Below are 19,566 nucleotides of genomic sequence, written 5' to 3'. Positions count from 1 at the left end.
AACACATAAGGGGGAGCACAGTACCACCTCAATTGCCTGGAAGCATCGAGACTGTGGTCTTGGGCACATGGCCAAGGGATCTGACTCTCCACCAATCTTGCAGACCACAAGTGAAGTCCCAGTGGGGTACTCTCAGGTGGACCTGTTCGCCTCCTATGAAAATTCGCAAAGCCAGTAGTTCTGCGTCCTCCAGTATCGGTCAAGTGGAGCATTGGGGGATGCATTTCAGCTGAGGTGGCACTTTCAGCAGCACTACGTGCTTCTCCCCACTTCCCATCTCTTTCCACCTGCCCGTAGTCCTCGGGACGATTTGCTAAGATGGGTCCAAGTCATTCTTATCACCACAGATTGGCCGCAAATGGTGTGGTATGCAGACTTCCTACGCTTCTCCATATGTCCCTCATTACGACCTCTATTCAGGCCGGACCTTCTCTCCCAGTCAGGGGGGAAATATTCTCCAGCTCGCTCTCTGGGGTCTCCACTTACATACTTGTACATGAAAGTTCCTATTAGTTGCCAACAGAGGAGGTAAACGTAATCTTATAAGCATGTTGCCCCTCCAACAAATCTGCTTACTCTGCAAGATAGAGCAACTTTGTTGCATGGTGTGCGGACAATATTGTGGACCCCTAGCGTGCTAAGCTGTTTCAGGTTCTGTAATACACTAATTCTCTTGCTCAGAGGGGTTGTCTACATTCCTCTGTCTACCAGACCAGCCATCACTTTTCCATTGGAATGCAGTTTTTGAAGAGGTTGACAAATCTGTATCCCAAAACCCCCTTTGTTGTGACCCAGTAGGACCTTAATTTAGTCTTGACTTTTCTTATGGGGACTCCATTTGAGCTGGTACATAGTTGTCCCTTAAAGATGCTGATGTTCAAAACTGTGATTTTAGTGGCTATCACCTCAGCCAGAGGAGTGAGCGAGTAACAAGCTATCAGTTCAAACTCCCTTTTACCTCATTTTATTGAGACAATTTGGTATTTCAAAACAGGGCTGTCTTCCTGCCAAAAGTGGCGACTCCTTTCCACCTGGGTCAGTCCATCACCCTCCTAACCTTCTACCCCACACCCCATCTCATGAAGGAGGAGGAATGGCTTCATCAGATGACCAGCTCTTTGTTGACTACTGAAGTGCTAAGAAGGAAAAATCAGTACAAAAAATAACCTTCTCAAGATAGACCATGCGATGTGTTGGAAATGGCCCTTTCTGAAGCAATACCTTTTGCTTCTTCCTCCTATTTGTCTTCCTGACCTGTTGTTGTTGGCTATAAAAGTCTGGGCACTTTACCAATGCTGATCAGCGCTAAAGTGCATATGCTCCCTTTGTAAATTGATATTGTGATTGGTTCTCCCTGATTGACATATTTGTTTTACCAGTAGGTCCCTAGTAAAGTGCACTGAGTGTGCCGGGGTTGGTAAATCAAATGCTACTAGTGGGCTTGCAGTGCTGATTGTGCCACCCACGTGAGTAGCCTGGAAAAGAGGTCTCATGCCTGCCACAGTGGTGCCTGTGCGCAATTTGTTACTGCCATGTTGACTTGGCAAGTGCACCCACTTCCCAGGTACTAACCTTCCCTTTTTTTACACATAGAACACCCTTATGGTAGGCCCAAGGTACCCCCTGGATAGGATGCAGTGTATGTGAAAGGTAGGATATGTACTGGTGTGTGTAAAATGTCCTGATACTGATATACTGTCAATTTCCTTTTTCACTATTGAAAGGCTATCTTGCCCCATAGGACAGAATGGGGAATACTTTGTAACATATTACAAGCATATCTTCCCATAGGGATAAGATAGAAAAATTTAGATTAGTATCCCTGAACTCAGGATTTAATAACACATCTTTTAGGAAAGATGGTTTTTATAATTGTGTTTGAAAATATCACTTTTTAGAAAGTGGTTATTATCTTGTTCAACCATCCTTTGTGCCTCTGCCTGGTTGTGGATTGACTGTCAGCCTTTGGAGTTACAGGGGCTGGGGAGGTGCAGCGGCTCCAGGAGTTTGTATGAGTCAGCACTAGGCTGAATAGGCCTGAACTGCATTTGGTGTGATGGGAGGAGTAGCACCTGTAGCTAAATAGGGCTGTGTCTGCCGTGCACAATGTGGACTATGCCCCCCTGTGATGTGTCTATAGCCAAGGCTCCCACTGACAATCAATGTTATTGTGCACTTGCAGAGTGCCCCCAGAACTGGTCTGAACTGGGGTCAGAACCCCTTGTACAAAGAGAACAAAAACACTTTGGGGTATAAGTATCAGTCCCAAAATCCAAGACTTTAGATGATTCCTGGAATTCAAGAGGAACCTTTGCCAAGGAGAAGAGCTGGAGAGACTGAGGAGAAGTACTACCCTTGCTGTGTGTCTGGGGTTGGCCTAAGGTTGGTGTTTATACCAAGGAAAGGAGAAGAACTTTGCTCTGTGCTTACTTCCCTGCTTGAAGGAGATCTCCAAGGGCCTGAAGTGAGCTGGCCGCCCCATTGATCAATGACGCATCGCGGATTTCCATGCATCGTACCTGTGCGGCACACTTTCCCGATGCATCACCTGCGAACCAGAACAGTCACGAAGACTCAACGCATCACTCCCCATACAGACCGGATTCGACACAACTTGTCCTCTCCAAGGGCCTGAAGTGAGCTGGCCTCCTGTTCTGAAGTCTCACGGACACAAAGACTTCACCCCCAGCTCCCCTGAACTCCGCTGCTGTGAGTTCTAGCCTGCCAAGAGGTGCATGTGCCAGTTGGGTTTCTGAAGGTTGTTGCTGCTAGTTGGGAGCTTGAAGAAAGAGGAAACGTGAAGTACTGCTAAGATCGATGCATCGTGGCTAAAATGGACTGAGCAGCGCTGCTCGACGCCGCCGCATTGATCGCCGCTGCATCCCGGATTTCCACGCATCGCTTTCCCGATGCATCACCGGAGAACAAGAACCGTAACCAAAGAATCGACGCATCACACCCCATACAGACCGGATTCAACACAACTTGTCCTCTGCGTGTCGCAGAACTGTCGCATCGCCTCCCCAAGGTATTAGGAGTGTCACATCTCTTTATTTTCAGACTTTGCGGCTGTTTGGCTTTTGGAACTTTGACGCATCTAAAAGTACTTTGGTGTGAAATCACGCATCCATAGTTTTCTATAGACCATGTTGTTTGAAATCTTTATAAAGTAATAATCTTTTTACATGTATGTTGGATTTTTGTCGTTTTGGTCTTGTTTAGTTTAGAGCGACCACTGCGCCTCTGGCCTGGTCGCCCCCTCGCTCCTCACCTCTCCTGCCCCAGAGCCTCCTGCTGCCTGAGAATCTTCGTCGCTGAGAGCCTGCACCAACGCCGATAGCAGCGCCCCAGCCGCCGCTGGGCCGCACGCTCTGCCTGCTCCCGTTTTCCCGCCGCTTCCTGCCTGCTGCCCCGCCCCCACGCCAGACGATTGGTCAAGACGATTCCGCCTCCCAGTTGACCCACCCTCCCGGCTCCCTTCTTATGACGCCCCCTCAGCGACCGCGCGCAGCGGGAGCACCGACTGAGCGCCGAAGGTGTGCCAAAGGTAAGCCTGTCTGCGCCCGTCTGCGCCTGGACCGCGCCCAGTTCCAGGACCCCTGGCCCCCGCAGACCCCAGCCCACCCGCCGAACGTACGACGCCGCCACCCTCAACGCACTCAACGCCGGCCGATTCCCGGGCTGCTACCGAGCCACCCCGAGACGCACCCACGGACCCTTCTGCTGCAACTCCTGCAAGTTCACCTGCATCCGGACCTGCACCACTCCAGCACCAACCAAGACCAAGACCAAGACGAGGAACAGCAGCAGCCACCTGAAATGAAACCTGCTCAACACCCGCTCCGTCCACAGGCACGCCATCAAGATCTGGAACCTGCTCGACACCACAGCCTCAGACGTCGCCTTCCTCACGGAAACCTGGATGAACGCCTCTTCAGCGCCCGACATCGCCATCGTCATCCCAGACGGCTACAAGATCATACGAAGGGACCGCATCAACCACACCGGAGGAGGCATCGCCATCATCCACAGGAACACCATCCGCATCACGACCAACACCGACGACACCCTCGCACCCGCCGAGCACCTGCACTTCCAGGTCCACATCAACCCCAAGACCACCCTCAGAGGCACCCTCATTTACAGACCCCTGGGACCACGCACACAATTCAGCGAAGACATCGCCGACTTCATCGACCCACATGCCCTCTGCTCCGCTGACTACATCCTCCTCGGGGACCTCAACTTCCACCTGGAGAACAACAACGACCGCAACACCACCACCCTGCTGGACAACCTCGCAAACCTGGGACTCAAGCAGCTGGTCACCACCCCCACCCACTACGCCGGACACACACTCGACCCAGTCTTCTCATCCAGCAAGGACGTCGCCTTCAGCCACGCCACCGGACTCCACTGGACGGACCACAGCTGCGTCCACTTCAGCTTCAGAAGGACCACGATCCACCACCACCAGCAACAGGTTGCACGCAGAAGCTGGAACAAGATCACAGCCGACCAGCTCGCGACCTCCCTGAGCATGAACTCTCCCACCAGCACAACGAACCCAAGCCAGGCGGCCACCAACCTCACGAAGTGGATCAGCGACTGCGCAGACGACCTCGCCCCACTGAGGACCCCGCCTAGCAGACCCAGCAGCAAGAAAACCCCATGGTTCATCGACGAACTCAAGAGCTCCAATAAGAACTGCCGAGCCCTCGAGAGAACCTGGCGCAGAGACCGAACTCCGGACAACATGGCTGCCCTCAAGCTCGCCACCCGAAAGCACCACCAACTCATCCACGCCACCAAGAAAACCGCGTTCAAGGAACGACTGGACAACAACGCACACAACAGCAAGGATCTCTTCAACATCGTCAAAGAGCTCTCCAACCCCAACGCCGGAAACAACGACATCACCCCTTCGCAAGACCTCTGCAACTCCCTCGCCTCCTACTTCCACAACAAGATCGCGGACATACACAACAGCTTCAGCACCCAACCGACGCACGCCACAACCGAACCACCGCCCCCCACCACCGTCTTCCGCGCCTGGACTCCGATCAGTACCGAAGACACCGTCCGCACGATGAACTCCATTCACTCCGGATCTCCGACCGACCCCTGCCCCCACCACGTCTTCAACAAGGCCGACGCTGTCATCGCACCCCACCTGCGGGACATCATCAACACCTCCTTCGACACCGCTACCTTCCCGGAGAGCTGGAAACACGCCAAACTCAGCGCCCTACTCAAGAAGCCATCAGCCGACCCCACCGACCTCAAGAACTACCGCCCCATTTCGCTGCTCCCGTTTCCTGCAAAAGTCATCGAGAAGACCGTCAACAAGCAGCTGGCCGCCTTCCTCGAGACGAACGGATCCCTCGACCCCTCGCAGTCTGGCTTCCGGGCCCACCACAGCACTGAGACCGCCCTGATCGCAGCCACCGATGACATCCGAGCCCTGCTCGACAACGGAGAAACAGCGGCCCTCATCCTGCTAGACCTCTCCGCGGCCTTCGACACTGTCTGCCACGGTACCCTAGTACAGCGCCTCAGCAACGTCGGAGTCCAGGAGAAGGCACTGGAGTGGATCATCTCCTTCCTCGCCGGAAGGACACAGAGAGTCCGCCTCCCTCCGTTCAGATCTGAAGCCACCGAAGTCATCTGCGGCGTTCCTCAAGGCTCCTCGCTCAGTCCAACCCTCTTCAACGTCTACATGAGCCCCCTCGCAGACATCGCACGCCAGCACAACCTCAACATCATCTCCTACGCCGACGACACCCAGCTGATCCTCTCCCTCACCAACGACCCCGCCACCGCCAGAGCCAACCTTCACGAAGGGATGAAAGAGGTAGCCGAATGGATGAGAACAGTCGCCTGAAACTGAACTCGGACAAGACGGAAGTCCTCATCCTGGGATCCTCACCCTCCGTCTGGGACGACTCCTGGTGGCCCCCCGCCCTAGGCAGCGCACCCAAACCAACAGACCACGCACGCAACCTGGGCTTCTTCCTGGACTCCTCCCTCTCCATGACCAGACAAGTCAACGCCGTCTCCTCGTCGTGCTTCAACATCCTGCGCATGCTAAGTAAGATCTTCCGGTGGATCCCCACCGACACCAGGAAGACAGTCACCCAGGCCCTTGTCACCAGCTGTCTGGACTACGGCAACTCCCTCTACGCGGAACCACCGCCAAACTCCAGAAGAGACTCCAGCGGATCCAGAACGCCTCAGCACGACTCATCCTGGACATCCCCCGTCGCAGCCACATCTCCAGACACCTGAGAGACCTGCACTGGCTCCCGGTCAACAAGAGAATCACCTTCCGACTCCTCACCCACGCACACAAAGCCCTACACAACCAAGGCCCAGGATACCTCAACAGCCACCTCAACTTCTACGCTCCCAAACGCCAGCTTCGATCGACCGGCCACGCCCTCGCCACCGTCCCCCGCATCCGAAGAGCCACCACAGGGGGACGGTCCTTCTCCTACCTCGCCGCCAAGACATGGAACTCCCTCCCGACCCACCTCCGCCTGACCCAGGACCACCTCGCCTTCAGGAAGCAACTCAAGACCTGGCTGTTCGAGCAGTAGTGGACCCCCCTTCCCTAGCGCCTTGAGACCCTCTGGGTGAGTAGTGCGCTATATAAATGCTTTGATTGATTGATAAAGATACTTTATTTTTCTAAACTGGTGTGGTGGCCATTTGTGGTGTTTTCACGATGTTACTGTGAGTTTTGGTACAAATACTTTACGCATTGCCTTTGGGATAAGCCTGTCTGCTCGTGCCACTGCTACCGAGGGGGTGAGCAGGGGTTATCTAAAGAGTGTATCCCCCTGACTAGAAGCAAGGGTCCCTATTTGTACGAAGGTACCTACCTCTGCCAACTAGATACCCCCATTTCTAACACTATGCATCACAACTTCCTATGCCTTGGCCAAGAAAGACCCACCAGAAGGACTTAAGGCCCATTCCACCAGAGCCAAATCCACAACTTCTGACCTTGCCAGGGGAGTTTCTATCACAAAGATCTGCAGTGGGCACTGCTGTCTAGATCCTGAAGTGAATAGTGACTGGCAATTTGCCGGTGCTGTTCTGCAGGATTTCCTGGTCTCACCATCCACCAACCCTTCTGCAAGGACAGGGTAGTGCCCTGTAATCTGTTCTACAAGTTCAACAGCTCCTCCTGAACCTGGATATATTACCCTGCTGTTATTTTCCTAGTAGGCTAATTGGGTCGTTTTTGGGAGGTGTCTGGCTCCCACTGCAGGCACCATCTTAAGGAAGCTAGTCTTCCGTTTTAATTGCTTTTATGTTTTACCATTTCTCATTGTTCTTTTAATGACATTTTCTTAACCAGTATACAGCGTTCACAGGGGAGCCTGTGAGCACCGTAGGGGTTCTTGGTAAGGGTGGGCGGGCGGCTACGCTCCGTGCACGGAGTGTGCGTAGTGCCGGCTTCTACGCATTTTGCGTAGCAGGCATAGAATCCGGCACTACGCACGCTCCGCAGACGGAGCGTAGCTGGCCGGCACCCGCCTCCCTCCCGCCCTCCCTAAATACTTTAAATTAAAAGTGTAAAATAATTAAAAGGCACTTACCTTGCCCGCCGCTGCCCGCCGCGTCCCCGGGGCTCGCTATCTTCATTCTGCCGTCTTGTGTACTAATGCGCATGCGCGGGCGGCCGCGCATGCGCATTTCAAATGAAAAAATGCGCATGCGCGGCCGCCCGCGCATGCGCATTAGTAAACAAGACTGCAGCAATGAAAATAGCGAGCCACGGGGACGCGGCTGGCAGCGGCGGGCAGCGGCGGGCAAGGTAAGTGCCTTTTAATTATTTTACACTTTTAATTTAAAGTATTTAGGGAGGGCGGGAGGGAGGCCTGCGGTGCGTAGTGGGGCTACGCGGAGTGCGGAGGTGGGCGTAGTTTCTCGCCCACTTCACGTAGCTCCGCGAAGCCCCACTACGCCCAGGGTTAGTTCTTGGACCCCAGTTAAATCTCCTTTTTTAGTTGTCGCTCTTTGTTTTCTTGAGTTCTGGCACAGACTCATGAAACGCCCCTTGTCCTGGCGGGCTATTTTAAATTGCACTACAGCACGTCCACGCAACTCCTCCTGAGCCCTTACATATTGCCCTGCTGTTATTTTCCTTGTAGGTTCATTGGGTCGTTTTTGGGAGGTGTCTGGCTCCCGCTGCAGACGCTGTCTTAAGGAAGCTAGACTTCCGTTTGAATTGCTTTTATGTTTTACCATTTCTCATTGTTCTTTTACTTACGTTTTTCTTTACCAGTATATAGCGCTCGCAGGGGAGCCTGCGAGCATTGTAGAGGCTGCAGGACCCCATTTAAACCTCCATTATTAGTTGTCCCTCTTTGCTTTCTTGAGTTCTGGCGCAGACTCTTGACACACACGTTGTCCTGGAGGGCTATTTAAATTGCACTACAGCGCGTCCACGCAGCTCCTCCTGAGCCCTGACATATTCCCTGCTGTTATTTTCCTTGTAGGCTCATTGGGCCGTTTTGGGAGGTGCCTGGCTCCAGCTGCAGGCGCAATCTTAAGGAAGCCAGTCTTCTGTTTTAATTGTGTTTATGTTTTACCACTTCTAATTATTCTTTTAATTACTTTTTTCTTTACCAGGATACGGCGGTCGCAGGGGAGCCTGCGAACCCTTTAGGGCAGGGGTCTCCTAACCGGTCCTGGAGGGCCGGATCCATGCCAGATTTTTAAAATTACTACATGTATCTCAATGGGGATATCCCAAAAATGTGGCATGGATCCGGCCCTCCAGGACCGGTTTGGAGACCAATGCTTTAGGGGTTGCTGGACAGCAGCTAAACCTCCTTTTTTAGTTATCCCTATTCCTTGTCCTGGAGGGCTATTCAAATTGCACTATAGTGAGTCTGTGCAGTGGAAGTGCGCAGCAGGCACGCTAAAGGCAAGCCCATCGGCACACATCCGCGGCCGGATCACGGCTAGCGCCAGGACCCTTGCTCTGTTTTCCCAAGGTAAGGTGCAGTATATGGTGGCCTATGCTGGTGAGGAACTGTGCGCTCTCAACTAACCATCTAAGGTATCCCAGAACGCTTCTTCGGGCTTTAACCCAGCGAACCTGCTCAAGCTGACAAAACCTTCCTGCCCCATTTGTAGCTTATCACTGGAGGCCCAAGATTTGGCACTGTTAGAGCGTGTACATTCCATCATCAGTAACGTTCCCACTCCCAAAAATAACGAAAGAGGCAAGGTTGAGGCTGCCCTTATTAATGCACGCTCTCTTCCTAGGCACAAATATGAAATCGAGGTGAATTGCGACAGTCTTTCGGAACAGATATCTGATTTGGCGAGCACTGCAAAATCCGACTCACCATTTGATCGTGTCCTCCCACGGTCCTGAAACTGATCCCAGATCTCGTTGGCACCAATATGGCCAACATTTTTAACTCTATGTTTATCTTAGGCACCTATCCCTAGCAATGGAAAAGGGCCTCTATCCTTCCGCTACTAAAAAAGCCCAATCGGGACCCAGTGGATACTAATAACTAAAGACCTATTATGCACCTCCGCCTGCCTGCCAAACTTGCTGAAAAAGTTATAAATGATCAATTGGCCCAATACATCTACGATAATAAGCTGCTGGATGAATGCCAATTCGGTTTCAGAAAAGGCCATAGCATGGAGACTGCGCTTATCAAAGCCACTGAAGAGATAAGGTTTGTTTTAGACAGAGCAGCTGGCTTTGTTATATACCCTTCCACGCTTATGGTGGACAAAATGATTCAGAAAAGGGGGTGGTGATGGACAGAGTATCTAAATTAAGCGGAACACTCCTACCCAGTCCAAAGATCAGGGCTTGATCCATCACCGTTTTTTAGCTCACTGCACTGTCCCTTGCTCACTGCACCATCAGGATTCAAGCAAGCCGGGCCGACGACGGCTGAAATGCCAGAAACCGGTCCCCGGAAGCTTGTCTCCTTTCTGGTGAAGAATTGGCTTGGTAGTTTGGTCTGCCTCGTTTCCCAGATTGTTCTGGGCCAAGAACAGACTAATTTGCATATAGCCAGGTTCTGAGCTGGGATGGTGCAGTGAGCTAAATAACGGTGATGGATCAAGCCCCGATCTTTGGACTGGGTGAGAGTGGTCTGCTTAATTCAGACACTCTGTTCATCACCAGCCCCTTTTCTGAATCGTTTTTGGCCACTATAGGTGTGGCAGGGTATACTCAGACATGAGTCCCTTGCTCACTGCACCATCAGGATTCAAGCAAGCCGGGCAGACGACGGCTGAAATGCCAGAAACCGGTCCCCGGAAGCTTGTCTCCTTTCAGGTGAAGAATTGGCTTGCTAGTTTGGTCTGCCCTGTTCCCATGATGCACTGGGCCAGGGACAGACTGATTTGCATATAGCCAGGTTCTGAGCTGGGATGGTGCAGTGAGCTAAATAACGGTGATGGATCAAGCCATGATCTTTGGACTGGGTAAGAGTGGTCTGCTTAATTCAGACACTCTGTTCATCACCACCCCCTTTTCTGAATCGCTACTAGATTTATCAGCAGCCTTTGATATGGTTGATTATGGGCTCCTGATCAACCGTATCTCCTCTTTAAGCATTAGGAAAAAGGCCAAATCTTTGTTGACATCTTTTTTGTCTAAATGCATTTAACTAGTTAGCCTGGGCAATTTCGACTCCCCTGTCTTCTACCTCCCTTGTGAAGTCTTGCAGCGCTCTTCCTTCAGTCCCACGTTATTTAACATGTATGTTATTGATCAGGCATGGGTGAACAAATCTTTTTGCCTAGCGGTCATGTCTTATGCAGACGACACCCAAATAGTGCTCTCAGTTCACAAGAACGGGGATAACTTTTGTTAGTTTTCATGATGGCATGCTGGCCATCAGCACTTGGATGTCCAGACACTGCCACAAACTAAATTCCTCCAAGACTGAGGTTATGGTCTTTGGAAAACTATTCCCTGCCTGGTCTCCTCGCTGGTGGCCAGATAAACTGGGACCACCCCCTGTCCCAGTTACTAAGGCTAAGAATTTGGGTGTCGTCCTAGATGACAAGCTGTCCTATAAGGTCATGTTAACTCTGTGGTTTCCTCTTACTTTTATACTCTCAGAATGGCGAAGAAACTGTTCCTTTTCAGTACGGTTGAAGCTAGGAGAATGATAATATCCACTTTAGTTATGTCCAAAGTGAACTATTGTAACAGTTTACTGATCAATGCACAGGAAATGGTTTTAAAGAAGTTACAGATGGTACAGAATGCAGCCGCTAGGATTGTTTCTGGCACACCTAAATTTACGTCAGTCTCCAAGGTTGTCAGACTACATAGGTTGCCTATAAGAAGTAGAATAAAATCCAAAGCATTGTGCATTGCTTATAAGGCGATTCACAATATATGGCCAGAGTTTCTGAAGAACTTATTGCAGATTTATACACCCAGAAGATCCTTGCGCTCCTCAGGGGCTACTCTGCTTGCCGCCCCCAGAACCCATTGGACTAACTGGGGCGACAGAAGCTTTGTGGTTGCCACTACTAAGTTATGGAACTCCCTTCCCCCCTCAGATTAGAGCCCTTCCTACCCTATTGGCATTCAGAAAACAATTTAAAACTTGGCTATCTAATAAGTAGCCTTCTTAACAACTAGGCTTTTGTTCTGTCCATGGAGCAGTCAGCGCTGTGACACATGTTGGTATTTGTGCGCTTTATAAGTTGTTTTAGCATAACATAACAGGTGAGGAGTCTGCAGGTAGAAGTATTCAACAAAGGGAATGGGTTACTTACCTGAGTTAATGATCTTTCTGATGGATACTCTATCTACCTGCAGATTCTATGGCAGGACCGGAGGCTCAGATTATGCTTTTCTTTCTCCGCTATTTATTAAAACACAAAACGCATAGCAGCCCAGAAAAGCTCTTATTGTATTGGAACATCATCATCTGTTACAATAAAGGAAGAAAACATCAAAATAAGCCACATAGTGCAAATGTCTCAGACTTTCACTTCAAGTCCCAGTACTCCAACTTGTAAGATCCGAGGGTAGTCCATTCACAGTGTCCATTATCCTTATATTGCGCCTATCGCGATTCTCAAGGTCAGTAAGTTTCCAGTCTATGTCCGAGTTTGATTTTTGTAATATTTCAATAGCCGACTGATGTTTTCCCAGGCTATCTTCAGTTGAGGAGACTCGCTGTTCCACCTCCGTAACCCTGGTGGTTACCTCAGTACAAGTTTTTACTAGGCGCCTTACAGTATTCTGCAGCTTTTTCACCAGTCCTTGTGTCCGCAGCCCTTCAGCCCTAGTCTCATTCCGATGTGCCATTACGCTTTTATATATCAGACCCAAGGTGACTGCATCTTCATTTATCTCCTCTTCCTCCAAATTGAACTGGGCACATGGGGAGCCTTGATTCTGGCTATCAGTTCCAGCCTCTTCTGGCATCTTCATGACTGTCTCACATGTAATACCATGTTCTTAGCCATCCTGTTCTTCTTCATCTGGCATTGTCCCCCAATCTCCTAGATTGCTTAGGCTGTCCTCATCATTTCCTTCATTTACCTTGTCTGATGGAGAAGTCAGGTCCGACATTGAATAGAATTGTCCATCCGAGCCAACATATTCTGAGCCATTGCAACCCTCAACCTCCAAATTAATATTTGGCCCTGAAATGTTGACAACTTCATCTTCACCATTAACTGTTTCTATTTCAATTTCCTGTGTTGTTTCAAGCTGGGAAATTATAAGTAAATCATTATCAGGTAGCGGGGTTTGTTGCGGATCATTCTGGAGTCCAGGCATCATTTGAGCCTTATGAGATTCCACATTAGATGCGTCTCCCTTAGATTTATTGTTTTTTTAATTAAAAATTGCCGGTACAACTCGCTGTCTCACTGCCCCGTCTTGTGAGCCTTTACTTGAGAGTACTGCGGCATTTTTCTGAGACGGTTGAGCACTGGGGGTTGTCGCTATGGGTGAAACATCCTGTTGCATGTTAATTACCCCCTTCGATTGTCCGCTATTAGATGCTGACCCCACCGTTTCATCTCCGAAGGGGCACTGTATTGAATCATCCATAATATTCCCTGTGATATTCCCTGCAACATTCCCCACTATTGGAGTATTCGTAGAGGCTGGTTCCTCATACCACCTCTACCCCTCGCTATTATATTAAGTCTGTCAGAAATGGAAAATGCAAATGTGACTACAGAGGCACTTTCCTCAAGCCTCAGTGCAGTTGGGCGTTTCCGCTGCTTGTAATTTCCCAAAAAGTCTTATGATTTAAGCGTATCTAGCAGGTGTAAAAACCACAGGAGCAACAAGTCACTTTTACCCCCTCCAGCGTGGCTCACCGTATTATGCAAGTCCTTTAATCAGTGCATATGTAATGCCGAGCAGCTACAGCCGGCAATATTCACGTTGATACCGCTCTCCTTCGAACACTTGCGTCAGTCTTCCACTCTGCTCAACTCTTGACTCCGCTGCAGCGTGTTTGCAAGTTGCCGGGCGAGCTCTCCCAACTACTCTGAAGGACCGCCTCTTCAGAAGCTCCAGCCGCCGACCGCCTCTTCCCTTTGCCGACAGCCCCAGGCGCCTCGTACTCCGCGTTCTGTAGAGTCTGTGCAACTGTGCAAAACGTATAAAACGAGGAGAAACGAAGAGAAGCGGCAATATCGGCGTCTTCAGTGCGCTACCGCCAGCGCTGCCGTCCAACAAATAAGAGGTGCGGAGAACGAGTAGTGAGGGGGGGTTTACTGGAGAGTCATGTAGAGCGCAGTATTCAGAGCACTTCACCGGCCACAGCAGCGGCCGCCATCTTGCCTCTTCCCAGCTTCTCCTGCCTAACAAATATTACTTAAGAAAGGTTATGTGCGACACCTCTTTAATTGACTATGAACACAGATGGCACCCTGCAAGGAAAAGCAGATCACGCTCCATGTGTTCACATTCCCAAAACAATTTGAATCATTTTTTTATTATTAAAGCAGCCGGTGTCCAGCTGCTGCTTTTAATAAAAAAATGTCCTTATTGGTAAGAGACTGAGTATAGCCACTGACTACTCCCCATGAGGCAGTCAACACAATTTCTAGAGGGTAACAATGGGAACCACTTCATCTTTTCGAATGAGTTACCACCTCTTTTGAGGTGATGGTAATTTTTCAAGAGTTTATGACCACATTTGCAGTCCCAAATCATTGATGCATTTCATTAAAAATCACAAATAGGAGGGGCAGATTTGGAATGAGTCGTAAAACCACTTCTGAAATTCGGGAAAGGCTCTTCTGTATCGCAAAAGAGGTTTTCCACATTAAGATTTGACACTTTATGATTGTAAACTCTGTGAATTTGTGAATAAGAAGGGTTTGCATCCACACAATCCTTTCATAAACCTGGCCCATAGTTATTCATTGGAAGAAAACTGAAAACACACTTACCATGTTTTTTTATTCATATTAAGTTCCATTATCATTTGCCTGTAAATACTTAAAACGGCCTTGCATGCATCAACCTGCTCCTCTACAAGCACAGGAAGCTCAGCACATGGCTCCAGAAGAAAAACATTAGCCGAATTGGTCAGAAAAACCTTGAAAAGAAGAGACAGTATTATTAATAGAAACAAATATAATAAAGAATCCAATACAAAAATGTCACCAAGCATCAACTGATAACAGTTTGAAAAGAAAGTAAATTCCACTAAAGGTGCTCTACTGGGAAATTATTGAGTGCACTTCATCTGAGGATTTTAGGAAAAAAGAGCAAAAAAGTCTTAGTAGAGTAGCAAATAAAGCATGTTTTGTGGTAACGAGGAACACACAAGGACAGCTTGTGAGCAATTTAAAATATCATACCAGCTTCCAATACCCAAAATTATCAAATTTTTGTTGTTGTAATAGTTTGCTGTATGCCGATGGTCACTAAACATCGTTCAAAGAAGAAAGTTAGTCATGTAGGTTATTGGAAACTCAATTCTGCGCTGGACATAGTGAGTCTATAAGGCACCAATATTTTGGTCCAGGTGGTGAACAAATTGTTCCTAGCAACCAACCTTAATCTTCTGCAAGCATGCAACATCATACCCAACCTGGAGAGCCTAACCCAAAGATGGATGGAACCAACATTTTCTTCTACCTCAGCACTGATGTGTTCTACATTATTCTCAAATCTGAGGTTTGCTTTTAAAAATAGCTCATAACCAATGCACACCACTACTCTATATATCACAGACAACTTGAGATTATGAATAGATATTCGTTAATTAAGGAGACATATTTATTTATTTAAGAGTTTGTGTCGCCGTTAGGTTATTTCGGAGCATAATCACTGGCTGTATAGGCTCACAGACAATTATACAGTAGATGCAATGGAGTCTGATCAGATGCGGATAGCCAAATCCGAAGTTCGTCTGTTGTGATTATGAAAGTATTTTAGCATTTTGAAACCTGCTTATTCTGACCACACAATAGTGTGGCAGGGTATGCTCAGACGTGAGTCCCTTGCTCACTTTGCCACTGGATTCAAGCAAGCCGGGCTGAAGACGGCTGGAATGCCAGAAACCGGTCTTTGGAAGCTTGTTCCGGTCCAGGGAAGACAAGGCTTGGCAGTTCGGGCTGGACTGTTCCCATGAGGCACAGGGTCAGACTGATTTGCATATAGCCATGTCTAAACTGGGGTGGCAGAGTCGGCTAAAGAACGGTGATGGATTAAACCCAGATCTTTTGACTGGGTGTGAGTGTTTGATTGATTTGGATGCTCCGTCCATCACCACCCCCTTTTGTACCGCTTTTGTCCGCCTTAAGTGTGGTAAGGTATGCTCAGACGTGAGTCCCTTGCTCACTTTGCCACTGGATTCAAGCAAGCCGGCCTGAAGACGGCTGATATGCCAGAAACCGGTCCTCGGAAGCTTGTTTCCGGTCCAGGGAAGACATGGCTTGGCAGTTCGGGCTGGACTGTTCCCATGAGGCACAGGGTCAGACTGATTTGCATATAGCCATATCTGAACTGGGGTGGCAGAGTGGGCTAAAGAACGGTGATGGATTAAACCCAGATCTTTTGCCTGGGTGTGAGTGTTTGATTGATTCGGATGCTCCGTCCATCACCACCCCCTTTTGTACTGTATTCTGAACACACAACAACAAAACCTTTTACTCCCAAAATATACACTGAAAGATGCCTTTTGATTTGAAAAAATAAGGACTACATGTGGCAGGGCTTGAGGAAAAATGGCCCATATAACTTCAGGCAGGATCAATCAACTAGCTAATAAGGAATAACGATTGGAAGATTGATTTCGTTTATAATAACCTGCAACAGGTTTTGGCTCGGTCTTTGGGCTATCGAGTCCTTCAAGAACTGAGAAGTAGGGTTGAATATATGGCAGGGGTCGATTAAAAAGGGCCCATGTAACTTCAGGAAGGTGAAATCAACTAAGAAGAAATAAACACAGAGTGGACATGATAAGAAATCTTGGATCATACCACTTGTTTGCTCGAAACTGGCGGTACCTCTCTAAGACTTCAAGAATAACTAGCTGACAAGATGACAATTAAAAACTCAGAACTAGAAAAGTCAAATAACAATGCAAGGACTAAAACTGTTGAACCAAATCTTGCTCTCCTGTGGGCTTACCATTCATTTCTAATTTTTCCATCCACTAAGCAAGGAAAAGCATTTGCAATGCAATTGGTCTCGCATTTGTGAGTTTAAGCTCTTGGCATTGTAAACGACAATTCATTTTTTTAAATCTGTTTTGAAAACGGATACATAAATAAAAGGCATAGTCATTTACAATTCTAATAGCTCAATCTTTCGTAAATGCGAGACCTGTTGCATTGCAAGTGCCTGGTATGTGAAGGAGGCAGACAGAGTGACGGAAATATACGCAGGGAACAGCAAATGAAAATACAGTGTAGAGCAGAGAGAAGGACAACGGGGTGGTGCCTCCAAGGGATTGTTTTTCATGTGTTTTTATGTAGTGTGAACTTTATCCGAAGGTGTCAGAGGGCTTTACAATAGAACCAGTTACATTACATATGGAGTTTTCAGTACATAAATGACAAAAGATATTGTGCACCCCCCCAACCAACACATTTATCTGGCACATGCACGAAGCAATGGTTAGTCCTTCCACCTAAAAACTACAAAGGCATTCTAGGCAAATTCCTAAAAATTATTTTTCATCTTTACGCCCACTGATGTCAGCAGGAAAAAAGACGTAGGTTATCCTGCGGTTCTCCTGTGCTATTAACCAAACTAATACACCTGGTCCCTGCTAGAACCCACAAAAGTACTTGTACTGTAGTGTACTACCACTTAAAGAAATGCACCGCCTTGCCAGTACATTACCAACCTCACTTAAAATAATATCTGATCTATGCTGTTTCCCATCGGCATTACCAGTGTGCAAGGCAAAAAAAGAAATTGACTAACAAAAAGTAGCCTTACTTGTTAGTGGCCTCCCAGGCTAGCAGTGCCCGATTTTGCAGCACTGTTGATGTCTTCATTGCCCTGTGACTGGTTTGTGAGCTTAACTTTGTGATATTACCATACGTCAATGCTTTTGATGTAACTTCTAAGAGACTAAGTTTCCGCAAACATGAGCTAACAGAAGACCATATTCATTTTTTGAATCGCAGGACGTTGAGTGGACGTCAGGCTCAAACCCTGCTTTTTCAGCTGGAATGTCATCAGCTCTAGCCTTACATCACGTTGCCGCCTGCAAGAACGGACAATAGTCCTGGCTCGTTGTAGGTGTAATGTTACTTGTTGTGTTAACTAGTAGGTGGAAAAATGGACAGAAATCGGAAAATACCACTTGGACACAACCCCTGCACCTCTTCAGGACTCGCACATAATTTGGTGCTTGGGGCTCAACTGCTCATCATGAATGGAGTAATCTGTAAAAAAGGTAAAGGCACACTAGGAGTCCCAAGGCAATACTCCATGGGAGTTTTTTTTTTAAAACAAGCTCTCGAAGTGCTAAGGCTGCAGCGCTCGTTAAGTAAAATAAACATGGTACAGTAAATACAAATACAACTAATAGCAAGCAGTGACGGGCGGAAGGTGGCCGTCTGACGTCACAGCACAGGGAGGTTAATTGAACTGGGAGCATGTCGTGTGCCAAATGTAAACCCGAAGCTGAAAACTCACGAGCAGCTGGGAATAACCATGGATAGCAAAAGGCAGTGGGAGTGAACAGTAAAACAAAGTGCCTACACTGAGTAACAAGAGTGGTGCGCGCACTTGTGTGAAATCTGACTCAATAGATGGCACACTGCGCGCACTGCTGATCGTAACCGCAAGCCGTAAGCCTTTTCACATGCACGAGCGTGTGAAAAGTCCAGAGCCATTCCAAAAGATTGTTTTCCTAGAGCAGCGCATGCGCTGCTCTAGGCTCGACCTAAAAAATGACCATGTCGTCTCCATCTCTTGCCAGTTCTGAAGGAAAAGAAACAACTTTTGATATTCAGCTGCAATCCAATAACTCAAGGTCATTCAGTATGGACACTGTTAATGAACCATCAATAGTGTCTGAAACTAACGGCAATGGGATATCCACACGTGGAAGTACCCCACAAAGAAAAAAAAGAATATCTAATGGAAAGGGGCGACCACTCGGTCCCCCCGAACGTATGGTTGGGTGCCACGATCCTCCCGGGAAACTATTTTGGACGGGGGGCGTGTCTCTGCTGGTATGCCTGAAGCGGCGTAGCCGGGGCGCGCCTTTTCCTGCCCGTGAGGGGTTGTCCTAGACAACTACACCGATGGCCACGCCCAGTAGGCGTACCGGAGGAGGGTGCACGCCCTCCCGAAGAAGAATAAGTAGAGCGGGAATCCGAAGAAGCGTCCTCTTGTTCCTGTGCTCTGAAGGCTGCACCCACTCGTTGCTCGTGAGCCCTCGACGGAACAAGCAGCAATTTTGGAACTTGTAATTCTTGTGTTTCTCTTTCAGCGACTTTAAGGCGGAGAATCCAGGACCGTGTTGATCAACTCGGAGCGGATAATCGAAACCATGTCTGGCAAGAAGGCAGGAAAGGGTTCCGAGACAGACAAGGTGCTACGCATGTTGGTGAACCGGATAGCGGGCATGGAACGAAAAGTCGGACAAGTCCCAGTGCTTGGTCGAGATTTGGCGGTCGTCAAAAAGCAACTGGCTGCAATGAACAAGCCTGGTAACCCAAAAAAGGTAATAGGCCCGGCCTTGCCGGGAATCGTCCCCGAGGGTAGAGGGAAACGGGTCAAGAGGAGGGCGGTTGCAGGGGAGGTTCCGGTCCGTGAGGTGCCCCCGGTCACCCCCGTCACACCAGCTAATGACCCGGTACCAATCCCAGACGCGGGTCAACCGATTCCGGTTGTGATTACGCCCGCTAATGATGAGGATATGCCTCCTGAATTGGCCACCCAGTTGGCCGCATGGCTCAATAAGAAGGCAGGGGGTGCTACGGCGCCCGGAGACACGGCCCAAGAGGCCAAGTTACTAATCCAGCAGTTGCGGCAGTCGCGAGATGCCGCGAAGGCGAATCTTCCTCTTGTTTCCCCACAGGTGATACCGGAAGGACCGGCGGCTG

At 48.9% G+C, this 19,566-nt stretch overlaps 1 protein-coding gene across 5 annotated transcripts in view; it reads right to left on the bottom strand.

Moving 5' to 3' along the window:
• RALGAPA2 (Ral GTPase activating protein catalytic subunit alpha 2) overlaps positions 1-19,566 on the bottom strand; it is a 1,781,019-nt gene that overhangs the window by 1,151,895 nt on the left and 609,558 nt on the right. For all 5 annotated transcript variants that reach the window (XM_086927515.1, XM_086927511.1, XM_086927512.1 and 2 more), the window contains exon 13: positions 14,437-14,585. In XM_086927515.1, the coding sequence (XP_086783641.1) occupies positions 14,437-14,585 (149 nt within the window). The remainder of the gene's footprint in view (positions 1-14,436; positions 14,586-19,566) is intronic.

Source organism: Lissotriton vulgaris, chromosome 6 (assembly GCF_964263255.1).
Source record: "Lissotriton vulgaris chromosome 6, aLisVul1.2, whole genome shotgun sequence".
NCBI lineage: Eukaryota > Metazoa > Chordata > Amphibia > Caudata > Salamandridae > Lissotriton > Lissotriton vulgaris.
This window is presented reverse-complemented; position numbering and strand designations above follow the sequence as displayed.